Source organism: Lagenorhynchus albirostris, chromosome X (genome assembly GCF_949774975.1).
Source record: "Lagenorhynchus albirostris chromosome X, mLagAlb1.1, whole genome shotgun sequence".
Lineage (NCBI taxonomy): Eukaryota > Metazoa > Chordata > Mammalia > Artiodactyla > Delphinidae > Lagenorhynchus > Lagenorhynchus albirostris.
Window position 1 is genome coordinate 84,507,865 of NC_083116.1, and position 15,319 is coordinate 84,523,183.

A 15,319-nucleotide genomic window follows, 5' to 3' on the forward strand; every position below is an offset into this window, starting at 1 on the left:
ACATCTTGGGCATTAATTTCATCAACTGTGGAATGATGATACTAGTTCTTCCTACATGGGTGTTTTAGAACTTAAGAATAGAGTCTGTCATACAGAGTGAAGCAAGTCAGAAAGAGAAAAACAAATACCATATGCTAACACATATATATGGAATCTAAAAAACAAACAAACAAGAAAAGGTTTTGAAGAACCTAGGGGCAGGACAGGAATAAAGACACAGACGTAGAGAATGGACTTGAGGACATGGGGAGGGGGAAGGGGAAGCTGGGACCAAGTGAGAAACTGGCATGTACATATATACACTACCAAATATAAAATAGATAGCTAGTGGGAAGCAGCTGCATAGTACAGGGAGATCAGCTCTGTGCTTTGTGACCACCTAGAGGGGTGAGATAGGGAGGGTGGGAAGGAGATGAAAGAGGGAGGGGATATGGGGATATATGTATACTTATAGCTGATTCACTTTGTTATACAGCAGAAACTAACACAACATTGTAAAGCAATTATACTCCAATAAAGTTTAAAAACTAGATGTGAGTTCTTTGAGGGCAGGGATCCAACATCCAACAAGGGCCGTGGCACAACTGTGTGCTCAGCAAATAATTACTGACTGAGTGAGCAAGTGATTGCCCAAGAAGAACTGTTTTCCACACTGGGGAGGAGTGCTCCTTTCCACAAGAGACAGAGGCTAAGCACTTGTGTACCAGTAAAGGAGGAACACAGTCCCAGTAAAAATTTTCAGCTAAGTTGATATATGTTAAAAGCATCAATAGTCATTGGGGGATAAATAAAAACTTTTGGTAGACTTTCTTGTATTTACTGATTTTATTCTGAATTACGTATGATGTAGGGGATACCCTAACTTTTAGCGTTTAGAGACTCTAAATGTCTTAATTTGGTCCTACTTAAGCAATAGAAATTAACATGATCTAGTCCCCTACCGCAGAGCAGCTCCTGGGGAGAGAGACCCAGACACACAACACACTACAACAACACACTATGTAACTAAGGTTGGCATAGAGGGGTCTGTAGGAAGCATTGGTGTGGGAGCCCAGAGAAACACAGTCCTCCTAGGGGCAACAGAGGAATCAAATAGGAATGGAGATACAGTGTGGGTGATAGAGAAATCAAATGGAGAATAGAAAAATATGATTGCTGAATAAGAGGTAGTAAGCAGAAAAGAGATCACATTGGGGAGAAAGGAAATCTGGAAGTAGGGAGTGAGGGAGGAGGCTGACAGGCAGGGAAGGAGACCCCTCTGGAGGCGGAAAGAGGCAGGATCACTTCCGGCTGGGGAGGGGGAGCAAATAGGCTCAGACCTAAGGAGAGGCTTGGAGAGAGCAGATGCCTTCTGGACGGGAGAGGTGAGCTAAAGTGCCCTGCTTTACTGAAGACCTTGTGGGGGACTCCAGGCTGGGGCTTTGAGGTGCTTGACTCCACACACCCCTAAAATTTAAAGAAAACCTTAAGGTTGTGAAGAAATGGTAATGCTAATAAGAATCGTATTTTTGGTGTAGAAGTAATAATAAAGGTGATAAAAGTAGTATGTTACTCATAGGGTTTTTTTCAGGTCTTACAAAAATCGTGCTCCTTGAAAACAGATATTTAATCTTTGTAGTTTTCTTATGCTTAGCAGCTATCACGGGATTGGGCACAGATTACGTACTTAAGAAATTGTAAAAATTTATGAGGTTAGTGGTGGTGGTGGTGGTGGTGGTGCTATAGTAGTAGTAGTAGTAGTAGCAGTAGTAGTAGTAGTAGTTGTAGTAGAGCAGCAGCAGCAGCAGTAATAGTATTAGTCCTAATACTGTTAATAATGTTTTGAGACATTCCTTTACTCGTGGTTTTGCCCTTTTGAGGTCAGCTACCTTACTGTATTTTCCATAATTGGCCTATAGAGGGCTGTAGAACAAAGGCTTTCAGGGACATACCTTTAGTTGGTGTTCCTATCCAGTTGAGATATCGTGTGAGCTTCGTGGAGATGTAGGTCTTTCCTCGAGCTGGTAAACCCACCATTATCACCATCGTGGGGGAATTTGTAAACTGGGGTATGGATGCTGGAAGACAAACAGAACCTCAAATCTTATCCCCAGGTTCACATGATATTCTGGTATCAACTCAGAGCTGTAGAATTGGAATGAGCATCTCGCCCACCATTAGAACAAGGAAAACAAAAACTGGAAAATTGCAAATTGTCCTCTATTGAATTCATGAGCAAACTGAGATTGCAATGCTAAAAGCTAACCCAAAATCTGTAGACATAGGCATCTACAGGGAACAACAGGGCCCAGGTACTTGCTTATCTTTTGCAGATACTACTGAATAATATGTAGTCATAAGAAGATAACAGCTAAAATTTGTTAATGAATTGCTAAAAGTTGGTTGTGTGTTAGTGTGAGAATGTGAAACCCCTGGGGGCTGTAGACATAGGTGGTTTTGAATCCTCTTGCAGACTTTCCCCCTAAGAAGTCCACCAGGTGCTGGCAGGGAAGAATAAGAATCCGGAGAAAGATATTCTATAGTTCTGGTTTGGGGGAGGGAAACAGAACAGCATCCATTGCTGAAACTGTGCCCAAAGCATTCTGCCTTTATACACTGCAGAGCAAAGGCCTTAACCTTCACAGGGAAAGGTAATAAAACTGTAGTCTGAGCACACTGGTGGAAATTCACTGCAGCTAGCAGAGAGGAATACCCAACACCACTAAAACTCTGCCCAGACCAATCTACTCTATCTCCCCTAGGGAAAACAAGCCTTGCTCTGCAGAAGGAATGGCAATAGGAACTGAGGGCACAGGTGGAAACTCACCACCACAGGTGAAGGAGAAAATTTGAAAAAATGCTATAACCCAGGAGGGATAGGAATATGTGCTAGGCTCACAGTTATATTTAGAGGAGGGGCAGGAACATTTGGGAAAGTCACACCTCTATGACTCAGGATAAGCCTGCCTAAGACTGAGACTTAATCAAAATAACATAGTATGTCCCTAGTCCCCTATTCTCCACTACAAGGCTAAAATAAATCAAGTAAAATAATAGCAGACTTTATTTTTAAAGAATGCAAGAGGTAAGTTACCTCCAGAGAGCAGCACAAAGGGAAGAATCAAGGAAAGAAAAAAACATAGTCTGAAGAGACAAAAAAATCATCAGGACAAGACTCAGTTATGACACATTTTGGAATTTCCAACAGACAACTTAAAATAGCTGTGATTAATATGATTAAGTACTTTTCTATATTGAAAAAGGTAGACAACATGCAAGATAAGATAGCAGCAAGGGATAAAATGTATAAGAAAGAATCATATGTAAATACAAGAGAAAAAACACATTAACAGATCTGAAGAATGCCTTCAGTGTGCTTATTAGTGAACTAGACACAGCTGAGGAATAAGCGAAATTGAAGCTAGAACAATAGAAATTACACAAACTGAAATGCAGAGAAAAAATAAAGAGTAAAAAAAGAAAACAGAACAAAACATCCAAGAGCTTTGGGACACTATCAAATTAGAATACTAGAATGAGAAGAGAGAGAGAATGGAGAAAAAATATTTGAATAAATAATTGCTGAAATTTTTCATAATTAGCAATTGATATAAACCCCAGATCCAAGTATCTCAGAGAACACAAAGCAGGGTAAATAAAATTTGTAAAAGAGCCACATCACACCCAGACATATCAAATTCAAACTGCAGAAAAACAGGCAAAATAAAATATTGAAGGCAGTCAGGGAAAAAGGGTGGACGGAACACCTTACATACAGAAGAACAAGAATAATTACACAAGACTTCGTACCAGAGTCACATAAGCCAAAAATAGTGGAATGAAACCTTTAACATACTGAAAGTAAAAACCCTGCCAATCCAAATCTAAATTCAGCAAAAATGTCCTTCAAAAATAAAGGCAACCTCCTTCCCACCCTCCCTCCCTCCGTCCTTTCTTTCTTTCCTTCTTTCTTTCTACTTCTACTAATTATTTCTTTCTACATTTTCTCCCTTTTATTCTGAGCAGTGTGGATGAAAGGCTCTTGGTGCTGCAGCCAGGAGTCAGTGCTGTGCTTCCGAGGTGAGAGAGCCAGCTTCAGGACACTGGTCCACAAGAGACCTCCCAGCTCCACATAATATCAAACAGTGAAAATCACACAGAGATCTCCATCTCAACACCAACACACAGCTACACTCAACAACCAGCAAGCTACAGTACTGGACACACTATGCCAAACAACAAGCAAGACAGGAACACAACCCCACCAATCAGCAGAGACGCTGCCTAAAATCATAATAAGTCCACAGACACCCCAAAACACACCACCAGATGTGGAACTGCTCACCGGAAAGCCACAATCCAGCCTCATCCACCAGAACACAGGCACTAGTACCCTCCACCAGGAAGCCTACACAACCCACTGAACCAAACTTAGCCACTGGGGACAGAAACCAAAAACAATGGGGACTACGAACCTGCAGCCTGCTAAAAGGAGACCCCAAACACAGTAAGATAAGCAAAATGAGAAGACAGAAATACACACAGCAGATGAAGGAGCAAGATAAAAACCCACCAGACCTAACAAATGAAGAGAAAATAGGCAGTCTACCTGAAAAAGAATTCAGAATAATGATAGTAAAGATGATCCAAAATCTTGGAAATAGATTAGAGAAAATGCAAGAAACATTTAACAAGTACCTAGAAGAACTAAAGATGAAACAAACAATGATGAACAACACAATAAATGAAACTAAAAATACTCTAGATGGGATCAATAGCAGAATAACTGAGGCAGAAGAACGGATAAGTGACCTGGAGGATAAAATGGTGGAAATAAGTACTGCAGAGCAGAATAAAGAAGAAAGAATGAAAGAACTGAGGACAGTCTCAGAGACCTCTGGAACAAAATTAAACGCACCAACATTCGAATTATAGGGGTTCCAGAAGAAGAAGAGAAAAAGAAAGGGACTGAGAAAATATTTGAAGAGATTATAGTTGAAAACTTCCCTAATATGGGAAAGGAAATACTTAATCAAGTCCAGGAAGAACAGAGAGTCCCATACAGGATAAATCCAAGGACAAATACGCAAAGAAACATATTAATCAAACTGTCAAAAATGAAATACAAAGAAAACATATTAAAAGCAGCAAGGGAAAAACAACAAATAACACACAGGGGAATCCCCATAAGGTTAACAGCTGATCGTTCAGCAAAAACTCCACAAGCCAGAAGGGATTGGCAGGACATATTTAAAGTGATGAAGGAGGAAAACCTGCAACTAAGATTACTCTACCCAGCAAGGATCTCATTCAGATTTGATAGCGAGATTAAAATCTTTACAGACAAGCAAAAGCTGAGAGAGTTCAGCACCACCAAACCAGCTTTACAACAAATGCTAAAGGAACTTCTCTAGGCAAGCAACACAAGAGAAGGAAAAGACCTACAATAACGAACTCAAAACAATTAAGAAAATGGGAATAGGAACATACATTTCGATAATTACCTTAAATGTAAATGGACTAAATGCTCCCACCAAAAGACACAGATTGGCTGAATGGATACAAAAACAAGACCCATATATATGCTGTCTACAAGAGACCCACTTCAGACCTAGAGACACATACAGACTGAAAGTAAGGGGATGGAAAAAGATATACCATGCAAATGCAAACCCAAAGAAATCTGGAGTAGCACTTCTCATATCAGACAAAATAGACTTTAAAATAAAGACAATTAGAAGACACAAAGGAGGACACTACATAATGATCAAGGGATCCATCCAAGAAGAAGATATAACAATTGTAAATATTTATGCACCCAACATAAGAGCACCTCAATACATAAGGCAAATACTAACAGCCATAAAAGGGGCAACCGACAGTAACACATTCATAGTAGGGGACTTTAACACCCCACTTTCACCCATGGACGGATCATCCAAAATGAAAATAAGTAAGGAAACACAAGATTTAAATGATACATTAAACAAGATGGACTTAATTGATAATTATAGGACACTCCATCCAAAAACAACAGAATACACATTTTTCTCAAGTGCTCATGGAACATTCTCCAGGATAGATCATACCTCGGATCACAAATCTAGCCTTGGTAAATTTAAGAAAATTGAAATTGTATCAAGTATCTTTTCCAACCACAACGCTATGAGACTAGATATCAATTACAGGAAAAGACCTGTAAAAACTACAAACACATGGAGCTAAACAATAAACTAATTAATAATGAAGTGATCACTGAAGAAATCAAAGAGGAAATCAAAAAATACATAGAAACAAATGACAATGGAGACACGACGACCCAAAACCTATGGGATGCAGCAAAAGCAGTTCTAAGAGGGAAGTTTTTAGCAATAAAATGCTACCTTAAGAAACAGGAAACATCTTGAATAAACAACCTAACCTTGTACCTAAAGCAACTAAAGAAAGAACAACAAAAAAAACCCAAACTTACAAGAAGGAAAGAAATCATAAAAATCAGATCAGAAATAAATGAAAAAGAAATGAAGGAAACGATAGCAAAGATCAACAAAACTAAAAGCTGGTTCTTTGAGAAGATAAACAAAAGAGATAAACCATTAGCCAGACTCTTCAAGAACAAAAGGAAGAAGACTCAACTCAATGGAATTAGAAATGAAAAAGGAGAAGTAACAACTGACATGGCAAAAATACAAAACATCATGAGACATTACTACAAGCAACTCTATGCCAATAAAATGGACAAGCTGGAAGAAATGGACAAATTCTTCGAAATGGACACCCTGCCAATACTGAACCAGGAAGAAATGGAAAATATGAACAGACCAATCACAAGCATTGAAATTGAAACTGTGATTAAAAATCTTCCAAAAAAAAAATCTTCCAACAAACAGAAGCCCAGGACCAGGTGGCTTCACAGGTGAATTCTATCAAACATTTAGAGAACAGATAACACCTACTCTTCTCAAACACTTCCAAAATATAGCAGAGAGAGAAACTCTCCCAAACTCATTCTACGAGGCCACCATCACCTTGATACCAAAACCAGACAAGAATGTCACAAACACGGAAAACTACAGGCCAATATCACTGATGAACATAGATGCAAAAATCCTCAACAAAATACTAGCAAACAGAATCCAACAGCACATTAAAAGGATCATACACCATGATCAAGTGGGGTTTATTCCAGGAATGCAAGGATTCTTCAATATACGCAAATCAATCAATGTGATAACCCATATTAACAAATTGAAGGAGAAAAACGATATGATCATCTCAATAGATGCAGAGAAAGTTTTTGACAAAATTCAACACCCATTTATGATAAAAACCCTGCAGAAAGTAGGCATAGAGGGAACTTTCCTCAACATAATAAAGGTCATATATGACAAACCCACAGCCAACATCATCCTCAACGGTGAAAACCTGAAAGCATTTCCACTAAGATCAGGAACAAGACAAGGTTGCCCACTCCAACCACTCTTATTCAACATAGTTTTGGAAGTTTTAGCCACAGCAATCAGAGAAGAAAAGGAAATAAAAGGAATCCAAATCAGAAAAGAAGAAGTAAAGCTGTCACTGTTTGCAGATGACATGATTCTATACATAGAGAATCCTAAAGATGCTACCAGAAAACTACTAGAGCTAATCAATGAATTTGGTAAAGTAGCCGGATACAAAATTAATGCACAGAAATTTCTGGCATTTCTATCCACTAATGATGAAAAATCTGAAAGTGAAATCAAGAAAACACTCCCATTTACCATTGCAACAAAAAGAATAAAATATCTAGGAATAAACCTACCTAAGGAGACAAAAGACCTGTATGCAGAAAATTATAAGACACTGATGAAAGAAATTAAAGATGATACAAACAGATGGAGAGATATACCATGTTCTTGGATTGGAAGAATCAACATTGTGAAAATGACTCTACTACCCAAAGCAATCTACAGATTCAATGCAATCCCTATCAAACTACCACTGGCATTTTTCACAGAACTAGAACAAAAAATTTCACAATTTGTATGGAAACACAAAAGACCCCGAATAGCCAAAGCAATCTTGAGAACAAAAAAAGGAGCTGGAAGAATCAGGCTCCTTGTCTTCAGACTATACTACAAAGGTACAGTAGTCAAGACAGTATGGTACTGGCACAGAAAGAGAAAGATAGACCAATGGAACAGGATAGAAAGCCCAGAGGCAAACCCACGCACATATGGTCACCTTATCTTTGATAAAGGAGGTAGGAATGTACAGTGGAGAAAGGACAGCCTCTTCAATAAGTGGTGCTGGGAAAACTGGACAGCTACATGTAGAAGTATGAGATTAGATCACTCCCTAACACCATACACAAAAATAAGGTCAAAATGGATTAAAGACCTAAATATAAGGCCAGAAACCATCAAACTCTTAGAGGAAAATATAGGCAGAACACTCTATGACATAAATCACAGCAAGATCCTTTTTGACCCACCTCCTAGAGAAATGGAAATAAAAACAAAAATACACAAATGGGACCTAATGAAACTTCAAAGCTTTTGCACAGCAAAGGAAACCATAAACAAAACCAAAAGACAACCCTCAGAATGGGAGAAAATGTTTGCAAATGAAGCAACTGACAAAGGATTAATCTCCAAAATTTATAAGCAGCTCATGCAGCTCAATAAAAACAACATACAACCCAATACAAAAATGGGCAGAAGAACTAAATAGACATTTCTCCAAAGAAGATATACAGACTGCCAACAAACACATGAAAGAATGTTCAACATCATTAATCATTAGAGAAATGCAAATCAAAACTACAATGAGATATCATCTCACAGCAGTCAGAATGGCCATCATCAAAAAATCTAGAAACAGGGCTTCCCTGGTGGCGCAGTGGTTGAGAGTCCGCCTGCCGATGCAGGGGACGTGGGTTCGTGACCCATCCTGGGAAGATTTCACATGCCGTGGAGTGGCTGGCTGGGCCCGTGAGCCATGGCCGCTGAACCCGCGCGTCTTGAGCCTGTGCTCGGCAATGGGAGAGGCCACAACAGTAAGAGGCCCGCGTACCACCAAAAAAAAAAATCTAGAAACAATAAATGCTGGAGAGGGTGTGGAGAAAAGGGAACACTCTTGCACTGCTGGTGGGAATGTAAATTGATACAGCCACTATGGAGAACAGTATGGAGGTTCCTTAAAAACCTACAAATAGTACTACCATATATCCCACTCCCGGGCATATACCCTGAGAAAACCATAATTCAAAAAGTGTCATGTACCAAAATGTTCATCGCAGCTCTATTTACAATAGCCCAGAGATGGAAACAACCTAAGTGTCCATCATCAGATGAATGGATAAAGAAGATGTGGCACATACATACAATGGAATGTTAGTCAGCCATAAAAAGAAATGAAACTGAGTTATTTGTAATGAGGTGAATAGACCTAGAGTCTGTCATACAGAGTGAAGTAAGTCAGAAAGAGAAAGACCAATACCATATGCTAACACATATATATGGAATTTAAGAAAAAGAAAATGTCATGAAGGATCTAGGGGTAAAACAGGCATAAAGACACAGACCTACTAGAGAATGGACTTGAGGATATGGGGAGGGGGGATGCGTAAATTGTGACACAGCTAGAGAGAGGCATGGACATATATACACTACCAAACATAAGGTAGGTAGCTAGTGGGAAGCAGCCGCATAGTGCAGGGAGGTCAGCTCAGTCCTTTGTGACTGCCTGGAGGAGTGGGATAGGGAGGGTGAGAGGGAGGGAGACGCAAGAGGGAAGGGATATGGGAATATATGTATATGTATAACTGATTCACTTTGTTATAAAGCAGAAACTAACACACAGTTGTAAAGCAATCATAGTCAAATAAAGATGTAAAAAAAACTCTAAATAAAAAAAATAAAGGCAAAATAGACTTTTTTCCAAACAAAAATGGGAAATTCATCAACAGCAGATGTGTCTTATAAGAAATATTAAAGGACATTATTTACGCAGAAGGGATATGACATAGGTCAGAAATTGGATCTACATAATTTAAGTGAGAGCATTGGGAAAGGAATACGTGAAGGCAAAATATATCTTTTTATTTTCCATATTCTTAATTGTTCTAAAAATTAACTGACTGATGTGGAGAAAAGGGAACCCTCGTACACTGTTGTTAGGATTGTAAACTGGTTCAGCCACTATGAAAACAGTGAGGGTTTCCTCAAGAAGTTAAAGCTAGAACTACCATATGATCCAGCAATTCCACTTTTTGGTATTTATCTGAAGAAAACAAAAAACAGTAATCACAAAAGATATATGTACTCCCCTGTTCATTGAAGCATTAATTACAATAGCCAAGATATGGAAGCAATCTAAGTGTCCATCAATAGAGGAATGGATAAAGAAGATCTGTTTTATATATATATATATATAATTTATATTATATGTATACACACACAGTGGAATATTATTCAGCCATAAAAAATGAAATCTTTACCTTTGTGACCTCATGGATGGATCTACATTGTATTATGTGAAGTGAAATAAGTCAGACAGAGAAAGACAAATACCATATGTTCTCACTTATATGCAAAATCCAAAAAATAAAAAAAAAATCAAACAAAAAATGAAAACAGACCCATAGATGCAGAGAAAAAATGGATGGTTGGGGGTGAATAGATAAAGAGGATTGAGAGGTACAAACCTCCAGTTATAAAATAAATAAGCCACAGGGATGTAATATGCAGCATAAGGAATATGGTTGATAATATTGTAATAATAATAACTTTGTATGGGGACAGATGGTTACTAGACTTATCATGGTGATCATTTCATAATATATGCAAATGTTAAGTCATTATGTAGTAAACCTGAAACATAATATTGTATCTCAACTATATTTCCAATTAAAACAACCCAACTGTTTAAAGCAATAATAGTAACAATGTATTGAGTGTTTATAGCAAATGTAAAAATTAAATGATTACAATGGTGACACAAGGGAAGGGAGTAAGATTGGGAATATTCTTTTGTAAGGTACTTGGACTACATGCAAAACAATATAGTGTTATTTGAAGATGAACCCAATTATTTTAAACTGTACATTGTAAACCCTAGGGAACCACTAAATTTTTTAAAGATATATAAATTATAAGTAAATAGAGGAGATAAAATGGGATCATAAAAATACTCAAATAAAATAAGAAAAGTCGAAAGAGAGAGAAAGAGAACAAAGAACAAATGCAATGAATAGAAAAACAGCAAGATGGTAGATTTTAATCCAACTGTATTAAAAATCACTTTGAATGTGAATTTTCTAAACACACCAGTTAAAAGACAGAGATTGTCAGAGTGGACAAAAAAGCAAGAATCAACTAGAAGCCATCTACAAAACACATGCAGCTGGGTCCAGTTCTGGGACCTTCTTTTATCTCTCACTAACTAACTCAAATATAAAACCTTGATAGAATTCATGAACACCTATTTGAAAACTGAAAAGTAAATATAGGCAGATGGATTGGGAAAAGATCAGAGTTTGAAATACCACCTAAATGGTTGAGTTCAACATTATTTTTTTCCCTCCAGAATCCTAAGCCTGAATTGGACATGATATGAAACCCAGAGGTGAGCATTGTTTAACAGTCAGAGGGCAATACAGGAGAAGCCTTGATGTTATGGCTTAAGGAGTGGAAAAGAGAACTCCTAAATGTGAGAATGTGAGACATTCCTAGGATTTTATTTACTCTACTTCTGTTTTGGTCCCACAGTGGGAGTAGTGACAGCAAAAGTAGTCCAGAAGCAAGAGTGGTCCATAAAGGGAACTGCCAGTAATCAAAAATCTCAGGGATAAGGTCCTTTCTCTAGGTGGAGCCATGGCGTCAAGGGGACAAAACTAAACTTCATACTAATTTTTCCTCTCTCTCTCCTGCAACTTGTTTCTGGGAGTGATACTACCAAGAAAGTGGGTGGTTTCTGAACAGAGGACAGAAAATGGGAGCCTAGAGAAATGGAAAGTACTGAAAAACTACGGGAGAGGGAACAGTTTAGAAAAGAAATTACGAAAAGTGGTTTTGAACTGCTGGGCTCACGTTTGATCTGTGAGTGCTTTGATGTGACCCTAATCAGCCTACCAAAGATTTGGAAAGTGAATCATCCCAAGTTCCACACTGACCACTAGGTGATGCACACACCGTACTGGTCTAAACAGTACTATGAAAGTTTCAAAAATGTTCAAAAAATTGGAACCCCAATACACAGAAGGGTAAAACAAAAACATCAACCTCCATAGGATAAAAATAATACTCTTGGTCTTAAATGATATTTACAATGTCCACAATACAAACTAAAATCAATCAAGATACAAATAACTATGAAATCTCAACTCACATGAAAAAAGACCATCAACAGACATGAAACCATGAGATGACACAGACGACGGAATTGTCTAAAATTATCTATTATAAAAATTCTTGAATGAGAGACCAGATCAAGATGGCAGGGCAGTAGAATATGAATCTCACCTCCTCCCACAAATACATCAAAAATATACATTCACGTGGAATGATTCTCACAGAATATCTACCAAACGCTGGCAGACTCAGACCTCAGACTCCTGAAAGGGCAAGAAAATCTCCATGTAACAGGGTAGGACAAAAGAAGAAAGAGAAAAAGAAAGAGGGAAAGAAATTGGGGCAGGACCTGAACACCTGGGAGAGAGCTGTGAAAGACAGAAAGGTCCCACACCCTGGGAAGTCCCCTTACCTGCAGGGAAATCAGCCAGGACAGAGGGAAAGCTTCAGAGCCTTGGAGGAGAGTGCAGCAGCTAGTTTGAAGCAGCCAGAACAGACAGAAACCTGCACAGACAGTATCAGAGCTACCTTGTCACATTATCCCGGGGTGCAGAGACAACAGAGGGAACACTGCCCAGTGAGAACCCAAAGAGGTATGAGCCAGGCAGAATTGGATGGTTCAACTGCAGGGATTCATTGATCTGCATTCACTAGTGCCTTCAACTACTCTCTAGGATATTTTCCATGATATCTTTCCTTTTCATGAAATGGGCCAGAAAATGTATGCTGTGGAGAACCAAAAGAAGTGGTGAAGAGCAAGGGGTGTCACTGAACCTGGTAATGAGAACTCAGTGAACTGCTCGTCTGTTCCTCTCCCTCCAGAAAGCTGTACCTTAGAATTGTGTGAAATCACCTGTTCATACTTCAGGGTTCTTCCATAAAAGAAGATTGGTTATGGGGGTTGGAGACAAGATGGTGGAGTAGAAGGACTTGAGCTCACCACCTCTCACAGAAACACCAAAATCACAACTAACTGCTGAACAACCATTAACAAAAAGGATAGGAACCTACCAAAAAAGATATTCTACATCCAAAGACAAAGAAGAAGCCACAAAAAGATGGTAGGAGAGGCACATTTGCAATGCAGTCAAATCCCATACCCACCAGGTGGGTGACCCACAAACTGGAACAAAACTATATTGCAGAGATTCTCCCACAGGAGTGAGAGTTCTGAGCCCTGCATCAAGCTTACAAGTCTGGGGGTCTGGCATTGGGAGGAGGAGCCCCCAGAGCATTTAGCTGTGAAGGCCAGTAGGGTTTGATCACAAGAACTCCACAGGACTGGTGGAAACAGAAACTATACTCTTAGAGGGTGCACACTAGTTCTCATGTGCCCCAGGACCCAGGGAAAAGCAGTGACTTCAGAGAGGAGCCTGGTTCAGACCTACATGCTGGTCTTTGAAGGTCTCCTGGGGAGTTATGGGGTGGCTGAAGCTCACTGTGGGAAAAAGAACAGTGCAGGCAGAGACTCTGGGGAGTATTCATTGGCATGAGCTCTCCTGGAAGCTGCCATTTTCTCAGCAAGACCTGGCCCTACCCAACATCCTGTAGGCTACAGAGCTGGGAGGCCTCAGGCCAAACAACCAACAGGGCAGTAACACAGCTCCACCCATCAGCAGACAGGCTGCCTAAAGTCTTCCTGAGTCTACAGCCACCTCTAAACACACCACTTGCCACAGCCCTGTCCACCTGAGGGACAAGATCCAGCCCCAACCAACAGTGGTCAGGCACTAGTCCCTCCCACCAGGAAGCCTGCACAAGCCTCTAGACAAGCCTCACCCAGCAGGACGCAGACATCAGAAGCAAAAGAAATGACAATCCTGCAGCCTGCAGAACAGAGACCACAAACACAGAAAATTAGACAAAATGAGACAGCAGAGGAATATGTTCCTGATGAAAGAACAAGATAAAACCCCAGGGACTTCTGGGAAGATGGCAGAAGAGTAAGATGCGGAGATCACCTTCCTCCCCACAGATACACCAGAAATACATCTACACGTGGAACAACTCCTACAGAACACCTACTGAACGCTGGCAGAAGACCTCAGACCTCCCAAAAGGCAAGAAACCCCCCACGTACCTGGGTAGGACAAAAGAAAAAAGAATAAACAGAGACAAAAGGATAGGGACGGGTCCTGCACCAGCGGGAGGGAGCTGTGAAGGAGGAAAAGTATCCACACACTAGGAAGCCCCTTCGCAGGCAGAGACTGCGGGTGGTGGAGGGGGGGAGCTTCGGAGCCGCGGAGGAGAGCACAGCAACAGGGGTGCGGAGGGCAAAGTGGAGAGATTCCAGCACAGAGGATCAGGGCCGACCGGCACTCACCAGCCGAGAGGCTTGTCTGCTCACCCACCGGGGCGGGCGGGGCTGGGAGCTGAGGCTCAGGCTTCGGTCGGAGCGCAGGGAGAGGACTGGTGTTGGCAGCGTGAACACAGCCTGCAGGGCGTTAGTGCACCGCGGCTAGCCGGGGAAAAGTCTGGACCTGCCGAAGAGGCAAGAGACTTTTTCTTCCCTCTTTATTTCCTGGTGCGCGAAGAGAGGGGATTAAGAACGCTGCTTAAAGAAGCTCCAGAGACGCGTGCGAGCCGCGGCTAAAAGTGCGGACCCCAGAGACAGACATGAGATGCTAAGGCCGCTGCTGCCGCCAACAAGAAGCCTGTGTGCGAACACAGGTCACTATCCACACCCCGCTTCCAGCGAGCCTGTGCAGCTCACCACTGCCAGAGTCACGGGTTCCAGGGACAACTCCCCCGGGAGAACGCACAGCACACCTCAGGCTGGTGCAACGTCACTGCAGCCTCTGCTGCCGCAGGCTCGCCCTGCACTCTGTGCCCCTCCCTACCCCCGGCCTGAGTGAGCCAGAGTCCCAGAAACAGCTCCTCATTTAACTCCGTCCTGTCTGAGCAAAGAACAGATGCCCTCCGGCGACCTACATGCAGAGGCGGGCCGAATCCAAAGCGGAGCCCCGGGAGCTGTGAGAACAAAGAAGAGAAAGGGAAATCTCTCC

At 40.8% G+C, this 15,319-nt stretch overlaps 1 protein-coding gene across 15 annotated transcripts in view; it reads right to left on the reverse strand.

Annotated features, from left to right (window-relative positions):
• The window catches only part of PFKFB1 (6-phosphofructo-2-kinase/fructose-2,6-biphosphatase 1), a 99,374-nt gene that overhangs the window by 38,796 nt on the left and 45,259 nt on the right, over positions 1 to 15,319 (reverse strand). For 14 of the 15 annotated variants that reach the window (XR_009538586.1, XR_009538585.1, XR_009538583.1 and 11 more), the window contains one exon: positions 1,932 to 2,057. The exons of the other annotated variant lie outside the window; for it this stretch is intronic. Coding sequence is in view for 11 of the 14 variants with exons in the window: in XM_060138585.1 (XP_059994568.1) it covers positions 1,932 to 2,057 (126 nt within the window). In the remaining 3 variants the exon portion in view is untranslated. The remainder of the gene's footprint in view (positions 1 to 1,931; positions 2,058 to 15,319) is intronic. 15 annotated transcript variants of the gene reach the window in all.